General features: G+C 43.7%; 2 protein-coding genes and 1 non-coding gene across 15 annotated transcripts in view; 2 read left to right on the forward strand and 1 right to left on the reverse strand.

Moving 5' to 3' along the window:
- RNF14 (ring finger protein 14) overlaps positions 1–3,635 on the forward strand; it is a 41,284-nt gene extending 37,649 nt beyond the window's left edge. For all 13 annotated transcript variants that reach the window (XM_074360853.1, XM_010950550.3, XM_045513374.2 and 10 more), the window contains 2 exons: positions 461–591; positions 2,181–3,635. In XM_074360853.1, coding sequence (XP_074216954.1) covers positions 461–591; positions 2,181–2,238 — 189 coding nt within the window. In that variant the 3' untranslated portion in view covers positions 2,239–3,635. The remainder of the gene's footprint in view (positions 1–460; positions 592–2,180) is intronic.
- Positions 3,636–10,229: 6,594 nt separating this feature from the next.
- TRNAD-AUC (transfer RNA aspartic acid (anticodon AUC)) lies at positions 10,230–10,302 on the forward strand. Its single transcript has one exon. It is a non-coding gene; the product is annotated as a tRNA-Asp (tRNA).
- Positions 10,303–12,087: 1,785 nt separating this feature from the next.
- On the reverse strand, positions 12,088–22,997 carry GNPDA1 (glucosamine-6-phosphate deaminase 1). The gene is made up of 7 exons (XM_074360856.1): positions 22,840–22,997; positions 21,854–21,983; positions 18,803–18,904; positions 17,263–17,445; positions 16,097–16,281; positions 14,236–14,410; positions 12,088–13,586 (listed from the first exon to the last, which is right to left on the reverse strand). The coding sequence occupies exons 2-7, from the start codon at positions 21,975–21,977 to the stop codon at positions 13,486–13,488; spliced, it is 870 nt and encodes a 289-aa protein (XP_074216957.1). The 5' UTR covers positions 21,978–21,983; positions 22,840–22,997; the 3' UTR covers positions 12,088–13,485.
- Positions 22,998–23,910: the final 913 nt, after the last annotated feature.

Here is a 23,910-nt window from a genome sequence, read left to right on the forward strand (position 1 = left end):
TTTATTGTTCCAACCCGTTATGTCTGAATTGGCCCTGGTAGTGATGCCTGTTACTCCGTTAAGGACATGGGCATTCTGTTTAACCACTTCTGACATGCCTCAGCTCTGTGATAGAGTGGGGGACTTGGTACTGTTTAGTTAGATTTATGTAGAGAATATAAAATCCCATGTATTAAACCCAAACGTTTTAATATTAATCTAATTACATGTTTCACTTACAGTGTACGTGTTTGTCTTGGGTCTACTGTTCATCAGAAGGGATTTTGCTAAGTATCTAGTTGTAGGAACACCTGCTAAGTATTTTCTGTGTTTTACTTGTAATGAAAAAGAATTAGATTTCAACAGTTATCAGTGTGTCATCTGTACATCTCAACCCTGCACTGGAAAGTGGGGAAGACTAGGAGAATGTTGTACCGTAGCATTTTGGCATGTGCATTTCTCTTTCTATCTCTCCCACCAGAAATTAGACGGATGTAACAAGATGACATGTACTGGCTGTATGCAGTATTTCTGCTGGATTTGTATGGGTTCGCTCTCTAGAGCAAACCCTTATAAACATTTCACTGATCCTGCTTCCCCATGTTTTAACCGGTATGTACACACAAAACCCCTAGTCTCGGTAGCAATTTTTGGTACTTGATTTGCAGACCATGAGTCCAGTTAATTTTACTTAAGTACTCTGACTATTTAGAGAATTCTCTTATGTATTTTCCCCTATATATGAGACTTTCTTGAAAATGAGTTTTATGATGAAAATATACTATCTGGGAATTTTATTTCTTATCCTCCTCAACTTTTTATAGTGAAAATTTCCAAACGTAGAGAAGAGTTGAAAGGATAGGACTATGATTAGTAGGATACCTTCCACCCAAATGAACAATCGGTAATATTTTGCCGTATTTGTTTACTAAATTATTGCTGAACTATTTGACCCTAAGCTGGAGATAAGATGCTTCTTCTCTGTATATTTCCACAGGTCTTTCCTAAGATAAGAAAATTCTTCTACATAACAAAATGCTTTAAAAAGTTTGACAGTGATGGCATACTATCATCTAATAAAATACTTAAAGCTTCTCCATTATCCCTAAAAATATCTTTTAAACCTGTTTTATTGAACCAGAATCTAATTGAGTTCAACCATTTTCTTTGATTCCGTCTCTTTAGTTTAATAGAGAAAAGTTTTGTCCACTTTTTCTTTGTATGTGTTAGGGGGGAACATTGACTTTGAAGAGTCCAGGCTGTTACCCTCTATAACCTCTTACCTTCTGGATTTTGGTTCTCCATGGAGTCTTTTAGTTTTCTTCTGTATCCTTTCTGTTTCCTGTCAGTGGAAGTTAAATCTGGACTGAAGTTTGACTAGATTTAGAGTAGCATTTTTGGCATGAATACTTAATGAAGGGTGATGTACTTCATATAGTATCACATCAGATCCATAGTGTCAGGCTTTCTGCTGTTGGTATGATGCTCAGTTCTATCATTTGCTCCATTGTAAAAGTAAGTTTTCTTTTTGTCATTAGTAAGTGGTCTGTAGGGTGATGCCTTGACACAGTATGAATAGCCTATTCTCCAGCAGCTCCAATTTCAGCAGCAGTTGATAATCTTTGCTAACAGGCCTCTGTGGAGTACCTACAATCATTGGTGTTATCAAACTGTAAGATAAATTGAAGAAGCAAGCTCTGCCCATGAACCGTTGGGAATATAGTGTTGAAAATTGCATAAATGTTAAGTAACATAAGGGAAGGAAAAAAGACATTGGCAACTGTAAAACATTCTACAGATGGAGAGTGCAAGTGAAGATGGAGAGAGCGGAGTGGTTAGCATGTAACAGAGTTACAGTGTTTTGAAGGAGTTCAGGTTCTAGGTTGCCTGACTATCCTAGTTGTGGCTTATTCCAGATATTGTACCACACTGAGTATCAGTTTTGTGATACCTATCTCCTATTATAGTTTATCTTTGGCCCTGGAGAGTTGTCTGAATCCTAAAAGGGCTATTCTTATAAACTTTAAGGCAGCTTATTCAGAGGGACCCATATTTCAGCCCTCCCCAGTGGAATGTTTAAAGAGGGAAAGATATGCAAAGATGTTATCAGAAGAGTACAGAAAGTATTTTTGAAAACAGGAAAGAAATTTTATTCCATTTCTATCAGGTGTATTAAAGTGTACCTTATTTTCTGCTTCGAGGTTGTTCCATGCTGTGGATGTTAATGGAGATATTTGGGAAGATGAGGTTGAAGACTAGTTAACTCCTGCTGCTCAAGATACGGACGTGGAATGGTTTGCCCTAATCTTTTGTCAAGTACACAAAGTAACTTTGCAGGATATTTAGGGTACCATTCATTCACTCTTCCTAGGCAGAAGATATGGAAGAACAAAGTTTATATTTTCATGTGGTACTACTGATTAAGGCACATTCGTACATTTTTCATTGTAACATAATTGAGGAAATATTAAGCCAAAGGTTCAGAAAATGGAAACTAGAAAATATTAAATATTATAATGTGCTGAAGCTTTGAATAGTTAAAAAGTAAATATTTATTTTCTTCCCCAAGCTTTAGGTAAGGAGAAGAGGGGTCAAGAGTTAAACTTACAGACCTTTTTATTCTAAGAAGCATCCCGCTAAGACATCTAAGGGAGCTCCCTCAGTATACTCCTGATAGCTGGGGTGGGTAGGCGCCTTATTAAACTGTCCTGAGAGCCTGATCCCATTTACTCCATGTTACATTCCTTCCAACCTGAATTTCTGCTACGTTAGTTTTCTTTGGAGGAAGCTCTTTGCTCTATCACTGATTGGATGACCCACTGTCATTTTGATCTACTGCTTTTCAGAATAGAAATTTATAGATAATTATTAAAATATTTTTAATACCATAAGCAGTATGGGTCACCAGATATATTTCTTCGTGGCATATAGTCCACTGGTTTTGAGCCAAGTCTATAGTTTATTGGTACTGGCTCAGAGGAATTTCAGCCGTATGCAGCTTTCCTCTGTCTTCTAGGCAGTAGAGCCTAGATTCAAAACAACTTGTCTTTGCTACCTTTTGTTCTCCTTTCTCTCCGTTGACGCTCACCCTACCGTTCATTGGTAGGGACAGTTTTACTATTAGCTCCAGCAGCTAATATTTTTATTTCCTCTGCTGAGATAGGAGAAAGCCTAATATATTCCCAAGCTAAACCAGCTGAACTTTCATTATCTTTGCTTTTTGAACACTACACCACCATAGTTCCCGTCCTAACTTTCTGAATTCTTTTTAAAGCTCTTCTCTAATGAGCTATGGAAATTTGTCTTCCTATCCATTTTTTTTTTTTTTTTTTGCAACAGCACTGTTTGGGGGGATAATTTTGGCTTGATACCTAGATCCCTGTTTCTGGGTTTTGTTGGCTTTTAAAAAAATTGTCTTTCCTTATGGTTTGGTGAGTGGCTTGGTAGCAAAATAAGATTTTGGGGGAAAAAGGACAGAGGACTTCAGTTGCAGGTGTGAACATGTTCTTTTTTCCTACCTTGTCATTGAAAATTGAGGAATCACTTATAACCGTTTTATGTGTGTGTATCCGAAGAGCACGGACTGTTTCTGGATTGTTGATGAGGATGCTTAATCTTAAAAATAAAAATTATTTAAAAATTGTCTTATAATGAGAGCAGAGTTGCTGCTGTGTGTTCTGTCACCAAGGCAACTGATCACATTTAAAAACTATGCAGTGTATAACACATATTCTTAAAGTGAGCAGAAAGAAGCATGGAATGGTGCCTCCTCCTCTGCCTGGGCTTGTGACTGAACTTAGATTTTAGGGCCTATGTTTTGTTTAAACCACATAGTTTTATGGACTTCGATTCAGCACACTTTATGTAAGAACTAAAGTTAACCTAAAGAATAAGTTGAAGATTAGAAATGGAAATTAAGACAATTATTCAGTACTGCTTGAGAAGAGTGGCTCTTCTCAGTGGCTGAATAGGAGTTCAGCTCATATCTTTCTCTAGTGGCCACTCAGAAGCTGTTTGGCTCAGGGCTAGTTGATATTTGCTAGAGATTATTTTATTTTAGGCTGTTGCACATTTTGTTGATGAGGTAGTGGAAGGAGGAGAGAAGCCTTAATTTTGTGTTTCATCTTCCCATACAAAATCTTCACCCCTCAATTTTCACAAAAATAATAGGGCTTGTCAAGTTTTATTTTTGAGGCATGAGTTATGAACTAATTTTAAGATAGTATAGTTTTGGGTAGAGTACTTCTGTCTCTGAGTAAAATATAAGATTGGGATAACCCCCCATAAGACCTGTGAAATAAATGAGTTTGTGGAATATTGGTTTATCAACTAGATATATGAGTGAACAAAGAATTTTATGTATCTAGCTTAAGTTCATGAAGGCTTTTTTCACAAATAGTCTGAGATTTGTCATAAATTGACATGAACCTTATGGGTCCTTTTGGTGGAAGTGAAGGAGCAGAGGGTCCCTTTGCAATTTGCCAAAACCTGCTTGAAGAGGGTGCATGTCTTGATTTTATATGAAAGGTTTGGACCAAGAACTGATAAATGAAAATAACCTGCTGAATAACTTTTGAAGTCAATATAGAAGTTTTGTGACTTTTTAAGCTTGGGATTGAACTAACTTCAGGGCCTGCCTTCACCAATTGGGATGAATCTTGTCCCATTCATTTTTTTAAGTAAACTTTTTGTTTTACAATAGTTTTAGATTTACAGGAAAATTGCAAAGATAGTACAGCAAGTTCCCATATACACCCTAAACCCATCTCCTTATTATTAACATGTTAGTATGATACATTTGTCATAGTTAATGAACAAATATTGATACATTGATACATTATTAACTAGAGTCTATACTTTATTCATATTTCCTTAGTTTTTCCCTAATTACCTTTATCTGTTCCAGGATCCCATCCAGGACACCACATATTACTTGCAGTCATCATGTCTCCTTGGGCTCCCCTTGGCCATCATATTTTTATTAGTAGTAGTGCATAAACATTATATCTTGATGCATTTGTATTGGTCAGGAGCCAAAAACCATTTCTTGGAGACTGATTACCTAATCCTAGCAGGCTCAGCAAATCAGTGAAATTCTTTTCTGATTGGTCTTTTGGTTGCTTTAAATCAGTTATTTCTAAAGACACTGGGTGTACATGGAGTTGTAGGCTCTGTGTTTGTTATGGTCATTTTTCTACTCAGCTTCACGAGGAAATCATTAAGCACTGGACAAGTTGATCAGACTTATGGGTCATCTGGACTCACAAGGCTCTGCACTAGTGTGAGAGGATTAGCCTGCCACCTCAGCTCAGTGCTGAACCCAGCGAGTGAGCATCTCGTGTCTACATCCCTTCCTGTTGAGATGGATAAGGGAGAAAACCCTTGGCAGCCATATTCCCAGACATATAACACTGGCAGCAAGGTCATTTTTCTGTAGTAGAGAGTTCTAGTTTACATTAGAAATCCATTAATATACTTATTTTTTGTTGTTGTTAAGAGAAAATTAGAGTTAATCAGATATATGCTAATCATAAAGCCATTCATGTGGTTTCCTGAGTTAGAAGGAAAATTTAAAATTTGGACTATTATTTTGGGAAGTCCAAGTATTAACTTTGTCATAAGCACTACCAGCAGGTGGCAGCAATTCCCACGTTACAAATGCAAAAACTGGTTATGACAGGAGTAGTATTTTGTTACAGAGCAGGTGCATTTCTGGAATTTTAATTTTCCTCATTGTGTTTCATTATAGTCTGTTATACACTTTGATAGGCAGAATAGCATTTAATGATACCAAGGCGAGAACAGCAGTATTATCAAAAACTGTAAGGCCACTTAAAACTGTTCTTGAACCATAGTTGACGTCCAATTATGAAGTGACATTAAAGTGTCACTCCTGAGAGTAGCACTTGCCTGCAACCAGTGAAATAAAGAAAAGAAGTTATAGCTGAAACCACTAAGACAGACCAAGGAATTGTAACACTGGGGTGCCCTCTAATACTGATAAGAGTAGCCAGACCGTCTGTTCTCTGAACTTTGGCTCAATTAAAAAAAAAATCGGCCACCCGACCAAGTTGAGGGTTTGTGGTCAGAAAGCTGTTTATGATAATTATCAACTTTCAGCACCATAGTCTAGACTTTGCAGTTATTCAGGTAGCATGAATGTTTACCACTCCAAGTAGTCCCATGTGTCTCTGAGCCAGAGGATGCTTTGGAGAAGATTGTGCACATTGAAAATTTAGTGAGATTCTGATGCCAAGTTGATAAGTAGAAAGTCAGCACAGTTACTTCTTTTCCTTACTTTGCTCTTTTTTTCCCCATTGAGTTGACAAACTAAACTAATATTAATACAACACAAATGCATATCAATTTAAAAAGTGATTGTCTTATTCTCAATCCCATTCCATTTCTTGCAACCTACTGTATTTCCTAGTATTCATTCACTCATTTAACAAATATTTATTGAATACCTCACTATGAGCCTTACTATTTTTCGAAGTGCTGAGAGTGTAACAGTGATTAAAACATATAAATCTCGCTGTCCTTTTGGAACTTAAATTCTGGTGGAAGGAGACAGACACTGAGCAAATTGTATGGTTTATCAGAAGATAAGTGCTTTGGAGAGAAGTTGAGAGAGGGAATAGGGAGCTAGAGGAGGCAGAGTGGTGCTGGAATATTAAAGAGTGGAAGGGACTTCATCAAGATGGCACCTGAACAAAGGCTTGGCAGCCCGGGAGTGAAGACCTGTGGACACCTGTGAGAAGGGAGTCCAGGCAGAGGGAATAGCAGGGGTAAAGGCTCTTGGGGTTGGAGCATGTTAGAAGGCTCCCTGGTAGCCCGTAAGGACTTAGGCAAACTGAGGAAGGGAAAATTTTGAAAGGTGGGGTGGGAGTGGGGAGTGCTGCAGACTGCACTGGGCCTTGGGTGAACTTTGGCTTTTACCCTGAGATGGCAGCCTTTGGAGGGCTTTGAGCAGGAGTGTGATAGGGTCTGACTTATGATTTAGGTGAGCAGGGGAAGCCAGGGCAGAAACAGATCAGTTAGGAGACTGCTGCAGTAACTCAGGTGAGAAGTGCAGGTGGCGTGGACCAGTGGGCCAGCACTTGGAATCTTGAGAAATGGTCAGATTCTGCACTTTCCTTGAAGGTAAAACTAATAGGATTTGCTGACAGATTGGATGTATAATGTGAGAAAGTGAGGCATCAGAGTTGATTTCTAGGTCTTCTTGAGTAGTTGAGATGGAGAAACCAATAGGTAGCACTGACTGGCCAACGAAGAGCAGGACTTTAGTTGTAGATCGGTGACTTTGAGACGTCTGATAGTTGTCTCAATGCAGATGTTGTAGGCAGTTGGATATTCTAGTCGAGTTCAAGGGACAGATTTGGGCTGGAGATTCACATATGGGAGTCAATGAATAGATGGTATGTAAAGCCATCAGACTGGATGAAATTACGAAGAGAGTCAGTTTTATGAGAGGAGGTCCAAAGACTGAATTTTGGGACACTTTTAAATGTTAAGAACTCAGGGGATGAGAAGGAACTAGCAAAGGAGACTGAGTGTGGCCAGTAAGGTAAGAAAACCAGCAAAGTGTGATATCATGGAAGCCACTTCAGATTTGAAAGAAGGAGTGGTCAGCTGTGTCAGATACTGCAAATAAGTCAAGTAATATGAGCTCTAAGAAGTGACTTGGCAATCACTGTAGAGGTCGTTGGTGACTTTGACAAGTGCTGTTTCAGTGGAGGGGAGGTGAAAGTCTGGAGTGTTTGAGAACGAATGGGGCATCCTTACGACAAGAAAAAAGTGAACAAACTGAAAATTAACTTTCTTAGATCCAACAGATTATTGAGGTCACAGGGCAAACGTCCACAAAAACTAGAAAGGCAGGAGAATGCAGAAAATACAAATTAGTTCACCCAAGGTAGAAGCTGCTGGAGTCAATAATCAGGATTTAAATGAATTGCTAGGGGGCTGAATGTGGACTCACTTGAGAGTTTAAAACTCCAGAGAGCAATCTGCAACAAGTATCCAATGTTATTACAACTTAAAAAAAAAAAATTCCTGGGAGCTAGTCTGAGGGGTTTTACTTTCAGGAGCTCTGTCAGGTTCTCACTGGGAAGATGGCAGAGAAACCGCCTTGTGCAGAGGGGAGCCGGGAAGTGGCCATCCTGAAATACACCCAGAGCTTTCTGTTTCCATGGCAGAAGCCTGCCCTCAGGGAAAACTACTTTGCTGGAGTCCTCTGTGACCTCAAGGAAGGACAGCTGAATGGCTGGAGCCCCCTTTAGCCTTCCTGTCTCACATAAGAGGGGGGAAAAAGAAAGGCTAAGAAACTTCTGTAGGTCTCAGCCCAGAGATTCTAGCCCAGTAAAGTAAAACAGATTTAATGACAAGATTATAGAATGCCTCTCCCTAATACCTTAACATCTATAGGGTTCCAGTATCATAGCAATGGATTACAGCTTTTGAAAAAGTTGCAAGTCACAGCCTCTATTTTAAGAAGGAGTTTCTAGGGAAATCCAGAGACAACAGGGGAGACAAAAATAAATGACACTGAAGGAAATTGAAGCCTCTGACACCTCCAGCAAACATTAAAACACAGCCTAGCTGCTAGCCACATAAACATAAAGCCTCACATTAACAACCTGTTTATCTCAGTTCCTATTACCCAGTACCTCATATCCAACTTTCAGTAAAAAAAAAAATCACAGGGATGCTAAGAGGCAGGGGAAAACAGTCTGAAGACATAAAGCAAGCACCAGAATCAGACTCAGATAGGGCAGAGATTTTAGAATTATCACACTGGGAATTTAAAATAACTATGATTAACATGCTAAGATCTCTGACGGAAAAAGTGGACAACGTGCAAGAACAGAAGGGTAGTATAAGCAAAAGATGGAAACTCAAAGAATCAAAAAGAAATGCCAGAAATAAAAACAGAAATGAATGCCTTTGATGGGCTCATCAGTAGGGAAAGCACGGCTGAGAAAAGAATTGTTGAACTTGAAGATCTGTCAGTGGAAACGTCCCAAACTGAAAGGTAAAGAGAAAAAGAAATAAAAGAAAAAGGGTACAGGGTATCTAAGAACTGTGAGACAGTTGCAAAAGGTGTGTTAACATGTGCACAAGGGGAATACCAGAAGAAAGAGAGAATGGAGGGAGAGAGATTAGAGCCAGAGTATAGGTAACTCCAGAAATTTTGCTTATTGCAAAGGGGATCAGAGAATGAGGCTATTATAGAAGGGGACAAACAGGGTAAAGAGTTGTGTTTTTAAAGCTTGTTTTGTATTCTGACGGGGGTGATCTGGGAAAGGACAGTTTGATGCTGCAGTTGAGAGAGGGTCTTGCTGGAGCATTGCCCTCAAGGAGGCAGGAAGAGATGGGATCTGGTGCACAAGTAGAGGGAGTGACCAAGGAGCAAGTGACAGGAAGAAGGCAAACAGCGAGGGCAGGGCTGGCAGGCAGGTGTATGTGAGGGAGGGAACTTGTGGAAGTTCTTTCCTGATTGCTTCTGTTTTCAAGGTTATCAGCTGAGAGAAAAGCTGGAGAAAAAGGGATTGGAGGCTTGAGATCTTATGCATTAGTTTTTTTTTTTTTTTTTTTTGATTTAATGAAGTATAGTTGGTTTACAATGTGGTATTAGTTTCTGGTATACAATGGAGTGGTTCATTTATACACACACATACACATATGTATATATATATTAAAAAAATTTTTTTCACTATAGGTTATTACAATCTGTTGAATATAGTTCCCTGTGCTATATAGTAGGATCTTGTTGTTTATCTAATTTGTGTATAGTAGTTTGTATCTGCTAATCCCAAACTCCTAATTTATCCCTCCCCACTTTCCCCTTTGGTAACCATAGGTTTTTTATGTCTGTGAGTCTGTTTCTGTTTTGTAAATAAGTTCATTTGTGTCATTTTTGTGGATGTCACATGTAAGTGATACCATATTTGTCTTTCTCTGCCTTCACTTCATATGATAGTCTCTAGGTCCATCCATGTTGCTGCAAATGGCATTATTTCATTCTTTTTCATGGCTGAGTAGTTTTCTGTTGTATATGTATACCACAACTTCTTTATCCAGTCATCTGTTGATGGACACTTATGTTGCTTCCATGTCTTGACTATTGTAAATAGTTCTGCTGTGGAACACTGGGATAAATTAGTCTTTAAGGAGATTGAATGGACTAGGGGAAAATAGTTGGTGTTAAGGGCACCCTTGAGGTCCAAATTACTGTTTTGTTTTGGGGAGGAGGGTATAGCTCAGTGGTAGAGTACGTGCTTATCATTCACGAGGTCCTGGGTTCAATCCCCAGTACCTCCATTAAAAAATAAATAAGTAAACGTAATTACCTCTCCCCCAACAAATTACTGTTTTGTTTTATTTACCTATTATTTCGTAACTCAGGATTCTGTCACAGTATGTCTTACTGAAAATTTAAGCATGCTTTACTAGCATGTCATCACAGTTCTGGTTTCCAGAAGAGGCATCAGAAAATATCCCAAAGAGGGATGGGAAATCAGGATGGCTGCTTTATGTTGGAGGGTCAGGAATGAGCTCAGATAAATGACATTTGAGCAGAGAGCTGAGGAAGTAAGGGAGTAAGGCATAGATTTATCTGGGGTGGGGCTAGGAGGCCAGGCTTTTGTATCCATGTCTACTTTATAAATAGACGTATTGAATGGGAGAGGTGATGTCCATTTTTATGTCAACATGCTGCTACTTTTTACTAAATGATGAAACTTGAAGTACATCCCATCCACTCTTCCTGAAATACAACTCCATATATACTTAATATTACCTTTTTGAGTATCACACTTGAGGTTTTATGGATAGATTGAACCTGTTCCACCTAGCTATACTTAGTGCTTCTTTATTGATGAAATTGTCACAGCCTGGCCAATGGGAGCCTCATTAAACTGGATGCTTTGCCCTCTCAGTACTGGCTTGGACATTTTCTTAAAGCATCTTTGTTTTCTGGCAACAAAATATTCTAGGCCCACTCTTATCTCTGCCCCTAAACATATAATTGCTCCTCTCCAAGAAGCCCTGAGTAGTATCAGAGGCCCAGTCTGGCTCAGGAGTGTACAGCCCACTTGATCCACATTAAGAACTAGTCGTGGCAGGATGACACTGCTCTTGGGCCACGAGGGAAACACAGGCCTAAGAGACAAATCTCTTTAAGGTCTCTCCTTTAACAGACATCTCCAGTTTAGCTGTCATCACTAAGTCCTTTCTCACTTCATTCTAAAACGATTTTTGTCTTAAAACACACCTACTTAAAATTTAATTCCTTCGTTACTGGATAAACAAAATGAGGTACATCCACACAATGGAATACTCTGCAGCAATAAAAAAGAATGGGCTGCTCGCTACATGTTCTGTGGATAAACCTCAAAAACATTATGCTTAGTGAAAGAAGCCAGACCCAAAAGATGTAATGCTGTATGGTTCCATTTATATATGAACTGTCCACCAAAGATAAATCTTTAGAGACAAAGCAGATCAGTGGTCACCCGGGCTGGGATCGGAGTAGGGGATGAGAGGGATTGTGGTGAGGAATTGTACAACTCCATAAACTTAGTCAAAATCATAAACTTACATTTAAAACAGGTCAATTTTATGGGCATGTAAATTATCTTAATACGATTGTTAAAAAATTAAACCCTTCTTCCAACTTCTACTTGAACCTCAGATGGTTATACTGATCCAAGATGTTCCACTATATTGACTTTATTAACTAAAAAAAAACCCCTTATTTTCCATAACTTGCAGTTTATAGACCCCTCCTGGTCACGAATCTGCCTTATTCTTTTTAATAGCTGTATCCTTGTTTGGATACCAAGCAGACCCAGAACATGACGATTTACTGCTCATCTCCTCATTCCTACCATTTCTTCACACAGGCGCTTCCTTTCTATGAAATATTTTGATTATTTCCCCCTCTGGTGACTGAAGAAGAGACCAGCAGTTGCTGTGACTGTGACTGCTGCCGCGCCACTTTGAGGAGTGAGTGTGAAGCTTTGCTCACTAGCTTTTCCCAAAATCCGTAAACATCAACCTAAACCAGCTTCTGACCTTTGGGGGTAGAAGTCCATAAATGACACATTTTACTTGAAAATACTGGATTTAATAGAAAATATCACATTGTAAACAAGTCCACTGATCCATTAGCTTAGAACAGAATGACAGCACAATCACGTATAAAAGCTAAAGATGAAACGCTGGTACCAGACACAGCACTTACGGAGAGGCCTGAGCCAGGCTCTGAAAGGTCTTCCCTAGAAATAGAAGCAGCAGCAGCTTCGAACAGGCACAAAAAATAGGGAGGAGGAGGAGGCAGCATCCACACCATCCAGGCGTAAGAGTAAAAGGAAGGCAGAGCAATAAACTCATCTGGTGAACAAAGGGTGAGGGGCCAATAAAGGGGCAAAAGCAGTGTATTTCCTGATGTCTAGGGAACATCAGACCTCGCCACGTGAACCCGGGAGGGTTAGGAGGGCAGGGTATTTTAAGTGGGGAACAGATAGTAAGCGGCCTCAGAAGCAGTTGTTATGTTTTTGGCACTCAACTCTCAGGGACACAGGAGAACTGGTGATTTGTGTGTTGTTTCTAAACTAATCATCGAGCTGCTTGCCCTGGCCCCATAACCTTGTTGAACACAACAGTGAATCCTGGCGGTGTCTGTTGCCCCAGTGGACTGCCTGCGTATGAGTGAGTATGTAAGAGGCGCCACACTGAGACCTTGGAACAAAACACAGGGCTCTGGTGGGAAAAAGGTTTCCGCCTCCCTCCCGGTGCTGGAGGGCCCCTGAGGGAGGGGAGTTTGACCTGGCTGGGCCCTTTGAGGCTCTGAGTTTTATCAGCAAAAGCCTTCTCTTCAGCTCCACCCACCCAAGGAGTCCTCTGAGTTCATGGAAAGGCCAACTGAGACAGCAGGAAAAAACAACTGGGGAAAGAAAGTAAGGGACAGTTTCCTTCCCACGGTGCTTGTTACTGACCAGAGGGACGGCTTCCCTACACTGATGTTAGACATTGGGAGTGTTTGTTCCTCAATCGGGAACAGTTGATTTTCAAATAAGGGACAGGCCTGCTTTAGAGGGGCTCTTAAGATTCTCCAAAGAGGTTTTGTCCAATGTACATAAGCTCCTAACTCCCTCCCAGCTGACAATCAGTGCCCAGAATGATAGAAAGTCCTAACAGGAGAGTACTGTACATGTGAACAGTGTCAGAGGCAGGACAAAAAGCTGAAAACCCCTAGTCAGTGGGGCAGACATCAAAATTATGGAGTGATTTTTTTCTTTTTTTCTGATTAAGAGTAAGTTACAAAGAAGTAGCTAAACTCCAGGAATGGACTCCACATTGCAGAGCTAAGAACAGTAAGTTCACCCACTTATCCGGACTAACCATACTAGATTAAAGAAAAATAATTCTGTCCTCCCAAAGACAATTTCCAGAAAGACCCGCCTGTCCCAGTGAGGTAACTGACACTAGGATTAGCACAGGCTAATCACTGTATGGTTTCTTAGAAGACTGGCTTTTCTCTGTTTCTTTCTCTTTGATACTGTACAAGGGGTCCACCAACTTGTTATGAACAAGCATTAAACCTACAAAAAATTAAAAACAAAAAGTCATTAATGCAGGTAGAGGCAGAGTATCGGCACTAACATCCAGGAGCTCTCAAATTTTGTCCCAGAACTGACTCCATCTTTCCTCTGTGGCCCCAAATGATAAACACTCTAAGAACAGGAAAAGTTGTTACTGCTAATGAATGCTAGAATCCATGTGGCCTTTATTAATTCAGCCTCTAGAAGAGTTGGCCATTAAAAGGTTAATCTTTTCACCAAAGAACAAATCCCTAATTTGCCTGCTCACTAAATGTGAGTGTCCTTTTAAAGTGAAGGAAAAAAATCTTCCTGACAGTTCAGTGCCTTGCCTAGAAGGAAAAGGCCCGTACGAGACCTAGAAAGACTGAAAAACCTGAAGCTCAGTATCACTGCAAGGAGATTACCAAATAGCTCTTGAAACTATGACTTTTCATTTCACTTTCTTTCCTTCTCTTCAGAGCAAACAGGCCTCCAGAAATGGACCCTTGCAGTCATAGGTGGAAGAGAAAGCTGTGTTCTGAGAGTAGGGTTTGACTTTTATTAAAATCAGAGCTGTCTAGTTAAAGTGGCCACAGCATGCAAGCTAGACCCATGCCTCACTCCTGGCACACCTGAACTTGGCCACCAGCCCAGCCCACTCCTCTGTCACCTTTGAAATACTTGACGGTCTTCACTTTCAGCTCCAGGGTGGCATCCTCGTCGCACACAAACACCGTGCGGGGATGCTGCTGGAAGGCAGACACGGTCCACATGTGGTTCACTCCCTCTTCAATGGCCTTGTACAGAGCAAAGGCCTTGTGAGCACCCGTGATGAGGATCATCACCTGGGGATTGGAAAACAAGCCTGATGCAGGAGAAAGAGCAGCGGAGCTGGGCATCCAGACACCCGCGTTCTAGTCTGGCCACCCAAAACGATCGTAAGGGCTGTTGTTTTTATATACCACTGTAAGTAGTTAGCATGCGGCACGCTGTGCTCCATGCTCTGTGTGCTTTACCACACAAGTAGCCTGAGGTGGGGAGCACCCTTATCCCCACGTCCTAGGATAAGGAAGTAGGCTCTGTGACAGGGGGTTAAGTAATTTGCCCCAAGTTGTTTCCGACTCAGACTCCATGTTCTTGACTGCCACGTTATTACTGCCTCCTGGCACCTTTGATGATGACTGTGAAAGTGCCCCAGAACAGATGTGCCATACAAAGGCCCACTCCTTATCCCAGCAGTTCTGATCCTGGGCCCAGGGGCTCCTAGGCTGGGTGAGTTTTCACAGTCATAAATGATAAAAGAGGGGACCCAATCTGCACCACCTACAAGGAGGCCTTGGAAGTTACCTGTGTGGCTACTAAGGTCAGACCTCAACAAGGCTGCCCCTTTAACTGGTCATTTTCAGTTCAGAGTATCAGACCTACTCATGTGACTTAGAGTAATGCTTTTTGTCTAAACAAAACAGGCACAAACTCGTCTCAGCAGTTAAAGTATCAGGACATGTAAGTGCTGGAAAGTGATTAGAAAGAACTCAGCTCTGCAGACACCCTTTCACTGTAATTCACTTGTACTGGGGACTTGTGAGCAGGATTTGCTGTTCCTTTCTTGAAAGATGAGAAAACAGAGTCATAGAGAAAATGTGACTCTGCTCAGGACCCCAGAACTCATTTTAGAAAAGAGAATTTCATAATTCCCAACCCCAGGTCCTTTCCCAGATCAAGATACACCACACAGAACAGGAAAAGCCTTTAGATGTAGTGTTTACAGGCTGCAAGGCCAAAAACAGTGACCTCCCTAGGTACTGACTCAAAATCACCCAACAGAAATCTGGTGCTATTGCTCATTTCACAAAAGTCACTTTAGACTGGGAATCATTTTCACTGATTTACATGTTTGTTTACAGACTTGGGCAAAGAAACCTGAATCTAAAATGTCTGTAGCTGCTTTCTACTGAATATATCCCAGAAATAAAGAGAAAATCCTTCTAATGCAAGTAAGGAAATTGGAACCACAAAAAATTCAAATAATACCCAACTTTCTATGGAAAGACTCACTAAATTCAACTCAAGACACTTACATATCTATCACACTTGTCCACATTTATGAATCTGAGCACAGAGCTACAACCACAAGCATCCTGCAGCTGCAAGGGGAGCTCCCTTCAGTGACCACCAACTACAGAGAACCAGAGGGCTCCTCTCAGTATCTGAGCAGGTACAAGTCATATTCTGACATTAGTGGAGTGGGGCTCCTATTGCCTGTGACAACTGGAAGGGGGTAGGTAAGTAAGTAGAGACCAGGACCTGGGGCCTCCTGGGCAGTCAGTGCTGAAAGGCTTCAACTTACACTGGGAACCATGGTTACCTCCACAGAGGAAGGAGATCAGTGACAGGGTCACTTGGAATTTTAGCCTTATTTTAGAATGTCTTTATTTTTAACAAACATGGATGCAGGTGGTAGCTGTATAGTTTAATAGCAAAAAGGTAAGTCCAGCCCCCCAGTAAAGACCTGTGGATCCCCTGATCCTTACCTCTCTAGCATCCATGACAGTGCCCACGCCTACTGTCAGGGCCATGGTGGGCACCTTGGCGAGATCTCCATCAAAGAACCTAGCGTTGGCCAGGATGGTGTCCATAGCCAGCGTCTTCACGCGGGTCCTGGACACCAGACTCGAGCCCGGTTCATTGAAGGCAATGTGTCCATCAGGGCCGATGCCTGCCCAGGAGAGACAGTCAATGCAGCCCTGTCAGTCCCAGGGATCCAAGATTTCAAGAATGAATAATCTCTTCTTCCCAACTTGGGGTCTGAAAAAAACTGTCTCTCTCGCCTCATTCACCCCATGGGCAGGTAGACTTTAAGCATATGATCTTCTCTCATTTCCATCTGAGGCACACGTAGACATTGTTAACTTGCTACCACCCTTAGAAAGCTAAGCAGGGAGCAATCCAGAAAGCTTCTGCCTCCCCACATCATCCAAGTGTAACTTCTCTCTCTCCTGCCAGTAGTCAGGGGTCCCACCCCTGGGATAAAGTTGCAGCGAATAAAACACAGGGCCTGGAAAGGGACTGCCAAGTTTATAAAATCTCAGAACATGAGCACTCCTAGCCTCTTCCTCCCCACCTTGAAGTAAAGAAGGGTTAAATTTGGAGCAGCAGTAAGACTGTTCAACTTCATACCCTTGTGGGTAACTCCAGAGGCAGTGACAGATGGAAATGTAAGAGGGCAGCTCAGGGTAGGAACAAGCACAGACCTGACGGGGGCACCAGAGGTCCCACCCTCTCTCCACTGCTCCAATCGGCTGACCCCGGACAAGTCACAAAATGTCTCTGGGGTTCAATGCTATCTAGAGCATGCAGAGGCTGATGGTAGAATCTTCTGAAACTATACGAGGCTGTGATTTTGAATGTTTAACTAAGCCCCAGGACTGATCATAAAACCTTGACTGGGGAATAGAATCTTGAGTCCAAATCCAAACACCTCAATTTACAGACAAGACAGACAAATGCAGAAAGAGGAGATGCCCAAAATCAGGGCTCCTATTCTGTGCCTGCCCTGCTGCCTCAGGCTAAGAAATGACTCGCACCGTCAGCCGTACAGAGAGAGGAAGCTGTGTGGAGACAGGTGTGGGTCTTGTCCTCCTTCCCCTATGTCCCAGCCGCGCTGGGCCCGCGCTGGGCACTGCAGTGTTGAGCTCACCTCCAACAAACAGCTCAATCCCGCCCGCAGCCTTGATCTTCTCTTCAAAGGCGTCACACTCGGCCTGCAGGTCAGCTGCATTCCCGTCTAGAATGTGGGTGTTTTCTGGGTGGATGTCAATGTGCTTGAAGAAGTTGTTCCACATGAAGGAGTGGTAGCTCTCCGGGTGGTCTCGAGGAAGGCCTGTGGAGCCGAGGCCGCACTGTCAGGCCAGGCCGAGGCACAGCTGGGATACCCCCAGACCCTGGGAGGCACTTCCAGGGAAGTGCTCATCAGGGAGCCAGCCCTCGCACCCTCAGTCGCACGGGAGAGGCTGGGCTGCTGTCCCTGTCTACCCACCACCATGGCCCGCGGCCGTGGAACTGAGCCACAGGAGCTACACACCGGGGACCTGAGGAATCCCCTCATTCTGATTCCTTTTCACAGGGAATGACTGGAGGCCAGGGCCACTCTGGCCCTCCGGAGGTGGGCTAGCCTCCTGCAGTTAGGCTGGGCCCATCTGGGCAAAGAAGCAAGCACTCCCCTTACCCTGTGCCTCTCACCCCATCACTCACCCCTAGTTACACCCTGCTTAGCCTGAACCCCAACTTGAACACCAGGTGGTTGGAGAGAATTATTTCAGGGCTTCCCCAAAAGGGGTTTTTTCAGTCAAGAAGAAAAAGAATGTTTAAAATGCATGTTCCAGGGGCTGGGGGAGTGGGGAAATGGGCAGTCAGTATTTAACGGGTAGAGAGTTTCAATTTTGCAAGATGAAAAGAGTTCTGGAGATTTGCTGCACAACACTGTGAACTTGCTTAATGCTGCTGAACAGTACTCGTAAAAATGGTTAAGATGGTAAACTTTATGTGTATTTTACCACAATTAAAAAAAAAAAGAATGTTTAAAGTGAAACCATGTGGGTAGCGGTTATAGCTCAGTGGTAGACCATGTGCTTGGCATGCACAAGGTCCTGGGTTCAATCCCCAGTGCCTCTGTAAAACGGGGAAAAAAAAAACAAGAATAAAGTGAAGCCATTTCAAAATGATGGTGGTAGGTGGGGAGGGTAACAGAAGCCCAAGGTGCCACTTTTCAGCAATAGAAAAGGACACCAGTCTCAGCTCCCCTCCCAGGGCACTTGGCAGGAAGGGGAGCTGGAAGGTGAACAGTGGAGAGACAGTCCAGCACAGACATTGGGGGGGACACATCCCAGCCATGGGACTCCAGATCCCATTTGTAATCATTTGTTCCAGAAAGAAACGGCATGGAGTTGGGGAGGAGGCAGAGGAGGAGATACACTAATATTTATTAAGCACTTGCTCTGTATAAGAAGCTTCCACTTCTGTTATATCACTTAATGCTTGCAGCCTGTGAGGTCAGCTTTATTACCCTCACATCATAGCTGGGTAAACCAAGGCCTGGAAGATACGGGTATCATCAACTGAGCCTACCGCCAACGTCACTGGTTTCCTGAGACATCCTGGATCCTCTTCTGAGCTGATCCTGTGAGAGGAGGAGTCAACTCTTCTGGAACCAGGTAAGACCTCAAAAGACAAAGACTCACCCACATACTCATCCATGTTGAAAGTCTTCACATATTTGAAGGACAGGTCTCCATTCTTATAGTACTCAATCAGCTTCTTGTAGCAGCCAAGCGGGGTGCTCCCTGCCAAGAGAGGCCACAGCTATGAACCCCCTTCAGCCCCCAGTTCCTGGAAGCCCAGAAGGTACTCAGGAATGAGTCAGGGCTGCTCCACCAGGAGAAACTGTCAGATCTGAGAGAAACAAGTCAGATCTGAGAGAAACAAGTCAGATCTTGAGTCCTACCCAGTGCTCCAATCCCAACTGCCACCCATTGCTTGTTTAATGCCTCTTCCCCTCCTAGACTATAAGCTCCAGGAGGGTGGGGCTGTGTCTGTCTTGTTCACTGCCCAATCTCTAGCACTCAGCACACTGATGATCGAAATGACTACGTTTAGCATGCAACTGAACATCAGACTTAACTACTGACATGATATTCCCTGAGCAACCAGTATGTGAGAGGCACAAGGCCACCCAGAGAAGTGAGGGACACAGCAGCCACCTTGGGAGAGCTCACTGTCTAGGAGTGGGGACGTGAAGCATAATGTCAGCTGTGCACAGGTCCTCCTCTGGGCCGGGGAAGACTTCCCTGTGGAGCAGCAAACTCCTCAGTCTCATTAAAAAGTCAGTTATAAAATCCATATAAAAGGCAGGAGGATGGCTGCAGATTTTAAAAAGCCTGACTAGACACTGGATTAATTTAAAAAACTATAAAAGATAAATATGGACAATTAGGGGAAAAATTTAATGTAATTTATATTAGATGATGTGGAATTATTTTTAATTTTCTTAATGATAATAGTACTGTGATTATGTAAGAGAATGTGTCTATTCTGAGAAGATATGTGCTCAAGGATTTAGAGGTAAAGTGTTAGGATGTCTGGAACTTACTTTCAAGTGGCTCATAAAAAAATGTGTGTGTATGTGTGTACAGACAGGATATGAGCACAAGAGATGAAAGCAAACGTGGCAGAATGTTAACAATTGGTGAATCTAGGTAAATGGTACTGTACTCTTCTTTCTGCTTTTCTGAATATTTGAAATATTTAAGAATAAAAAGATGGAAATAAAAGAGCCCCACCCAAATCAGATCATTCTTCTCATAACACACTAATGGCCTCTCATTTCACTCTGAGTAATGGCCAGTCTTAACAAAGGCCCTACATAATCTGGCCCCTGGCTACCTCTCTCCTCCTTAGGAATCCTGCTCCAAGCAGTTCTACCTCAGGGTCTTTGCACATGGTGTTTGTTGCCTTTGCCAGCAATGCTCTTCAGGAACTGCACAGCTAACTCACCTCTTTAGGCCTTTCAAATGTCACTTTCTCAGAGAGACCATCCCTGCCCCCACATCCAACACTAATCCCCTCCTCCCCGCCTGAACACTCCCCTCTTTCCCTGCTTCATTTTTCTGCTTCCCTCCTATCATCACCTAGCATACTCTATATTTTGCTAATTCACTTGTTTATTCTGTCTTGCCCACTACAATTTAAGCTTTAGGAATGCAGGGGGGTGTGTTCTTTTTACTCACTGCTATATCCCTGGCACCTAGAGCAGGTTGGCATACTGTAGGTGTTCAGTGAGTATCTGCTGAATGAATGACAGTGGCAGCCCCATCCACACAAAATTATCAGCCTGTCCCTGTAATACAGCCTTAGCCATGCCTGAGCCACACAGCTTTCCTGTTCTTCCCCTGAGCTTCATCATGTCCATTTTCCAACCTTCCAGCCTTCCCATCAATTCTGCAAGCCCCCGAGAATCTAGCCAATAAACCCTTTTTCTGCTTAAGTTAGCCAGAGTCAGTTTCAGTGGCTTCCACCCAGAACCCTGACTAGCGCTTCATTTAACAGAAGTCATGGGCCAAGCAACCCACATGCAAATGCTGTGTTGGTTCAAGCATGACAGTCAAGAAGAGGCCAGGTATTCTTGGAGGGCCCTGAATACCACTTTGAGGGTCTTGGATCTAATTCTGCAGATGATGGGGAACTAGGGAGGGGTTTCAGCAGACACCCAGACTGTGACCCAAGGTCACGCCACAGTTAGAAAACAGAGTGTTAGACATAACCTGAGACGGTGGTTTCATAGGCAAGTGCAGATACTGCTCCCACAAACCTCCAGAGCAGAAGTCAGGAACCTTCAGCCCACAGGCCAGACCTAGCCTGCTGCCTGTCTTTGTACAGCTCATGAATTAAGAATAGTTTTTACATTTTGAAAGTTTTTAAAACTCAAAATATTATTTTATGATGTGTGAAAATTATGTGTACTCAAATTTCAGTGTCAAGTTTCACAGGCAGACAGCCACGCCCATTGTGTATTGTGTATGGCTGCTTTCGAGCTACAAGGGCAGAGCTTAGTAGTAGCATCGGAAGCTGTCTGGCCAGTAAAGCATAAAATATTTACTGTTTGGCCATAAACAGAAAGTCTGAAGACTCCCGCTGTAGTGGATGGGCCACTGAGGCAAGTCTGCCCCACTTCGGAAAGAAGTAATCAGAACATTAGCCTTGACAAGCTGGGGTCAAAGTATCTTCCCATGAAGGCAACATTTTGATATTTTCCCAGAGAAACTGGGAGTGTTTTTCACTTAGGTCCTGTGTTTAATTAAGCCTTAGAGGAAATGCTTTGAGTGACTATCTTCTCAATTCTCTCAAGGATGTTGCTTAGCTAGAAGCACTCTATATGCAGAGAAGAGAAGTTAGTTCATTACACAAAATGCATGCCTTCAGGTATTTCGACTTAATTGTTAAGGAAACCTGGTTGATAGGGCTGACTTAGGATATAGCTTTAAACTCAGAAAGTCTTTCCTGCCTAACCAAGATCCCTTCTACTCCAGGACTCTTTAGGAGCACGCAGCAATGCAACCAACCCACGGAGGAAACTGCGTCCTTGGAGTTCTATGTCCAGGGGGCAGGGGAGTTGTTCACTCATTGGGCCAGTACCTCAGAGCCCTCCTTGAAGTCCCCAGGCTGAAGGAGCCTACCAACCTGGCCCCTTAAAAGCTCCTAATGCCCATGCCCACCCTCCCCATCCCACAACGCACCGGTGGGGAGCCCCAGGGTGAAGTACTTGTCTGGCCCTGGGTTAAACTGGATGATGCGGTTCCTGATGTACTTGGCTGCCCACTCACTGGCCTGAGAATAGTGGTCCAGGATGATGAGCTTCATCTTGGCCTGCAGGGGCAGGTGACAAAAGGAATGGGTGGTAAGGGATAGGGAGAAAAGGGTGGAGGTGGTTGGGGTGGAGGGGAGAGGACTCTTGCTGTCAGAGCCAAGAGAAAAGAAAGCCCCCTTCAGTTCACAGAGCATTAACACACTGGGCCAAGCGTCTCCACCACCCATCGGGAGGTGCCGCTGTAGGACGGACCTGGGTTCTAATTCTGGTTCCTTCATTTATCAACTGCAGGACCTTGATTAAAGGACCCAAGGTCTCTGAGTCTGTTTTCTCTTAGGTAAAAATGGGGACAGCAGCACCTACCTGACACATTTCATGACGGTGAATGTTAATGGAGAAAATGCATGTAAACCACATGTAGTATTCATTCGATATGTTGGGCCCCTTCCCCACCCTTCTACCCCAACCTGGCTGGATACTCTACCCACGACTTGTCCTCACAGAGGGCTCATGGGATCATCTTGGATCCCTAGAGCAGCAGGGGGCCTGGAGACGTGTGCTCTCTTTCAGTACCAGATAGGTGCTCCCACTTGCCGGCCTTGCTTTGTGGATCTTCAGTTTCCCCCGAAGAACACGGGGTAAAGGTAACTGCCCCGGAAGGTGGGCGTTTGCTGCCCCCGGCCCCCTCCCCCGCACTGCGGTCAAATCAGAGTGGGAAGGCCCGAGGCGGAGATGACCGGTTTCGCGGTTCGGGGGGCAAAGGAGTGTTCTCCCCACCCGGATGGCTGCCCACCGCCCCTCCCTCCCGGGATCCGAGCGGATCGCTGAGGTTCCGGCCCCGGGGTGCCAGAGGCTGGAGCAGCACCGGACCCCCGCCCGCGAGGAGGGTCCCCGAGGACCCCACTCCCCACTTACACGTACACCTCCCGCGGCTGCTGTAGCGACTACGCCGGCGACCCCGCCCCGCGCGGGTCACGTGGCTGCGGGTCACGCGGCGCCGCGCTCCACCCGCGGGGCAGACTCCGAGGGGCTGCGGCTGCGGGGAGGACTCTGCCCGGCGGGCCAGGGGCCACCCACCCTCTCATCTCGGCTCGGGGGCCGCGCAGGCCCGGGAGAAGCCGTGGGGGGCGGAGCCGGGAGACTGGTTTGGCCCGAGGAGAGTGACTTGAGGGGTCCCAGGAATGCAGTTCTCGGGGCCGCCGGCTGGGGCCGGTTTTTCAGTGTTTGGGGTGGGGCGGGGGAGGAAGAGCAGAATCTCTTCCTTTAGGGTTGGGCTTGGCTCTGCCTTCAGTTTATTTTTATTACTATTATTATTATTATTATTAATTATTATTATTATTATTATTATCGTGTCATTTACCGAGATATTACTCCTTTTTTTCTTTTAAATAAAATGGATTATTTTTTTCCTGACCTTTTTTTTTTAAAAAGGTCAATCTTTGCAGCAGTATCAACTAGAGAAAAAGCTAGGTCCCTGGTCTCTACTTACTCCCTACCCCAAGATATAACCACTGCCAACAGTTTAGATTAAAGTAGTTTTTTGTGACTATCCTTACATCGTATTTTACAGAAAGGAGAACACACTACAGTCAGCTGGGCGGTCACACCGTGCGGTTCCCTTGATTCGGCGGGCCCCGCCCCTTGGGCCGCGCTGCGGACCACCGTGAGAGCCTGGGCTTCGTCTGGTGAGACCCAGCAGTGGAGCTAATACCTGTACACTTCGAGGGGCTTGTTCTTGGGCTTCAATGTTGGTGTAGGTTTGGGGGTTTTGTTTTCTTGTTTTTTAAATTCAGGCAGAAATCTCATCTCAGCCTGAGGATTGCAGATGTTTCTCAGTGAGGTTCCCACCCCAGCCTCCAGATACATGAGACAACACGGGCCTGGCCCACAGCAGTTGCCTTCAGATCTTCCCAGAAGTGACTTCATGTGACCTTAATTGGGCCTGTTTCCCCTGAGTTACCCTTTCTGTAGGGAATCAGTGCAGGT

Source organism: Camelus bactrianus, chromosome 3, assembly GCF_048773025.1.
Source record: "Camelus bactrianus isolate YW-2024 breed Bactrian camel chromosome 3, ASM4877302v1, whole genome shotgun sequence".
Taxonomy (NCBI): Eukaryota; Metazoa; Chordata; class Mammalia; order Artiodactyla; family Camelidae; genus Camelus; species Camelus bactrianus.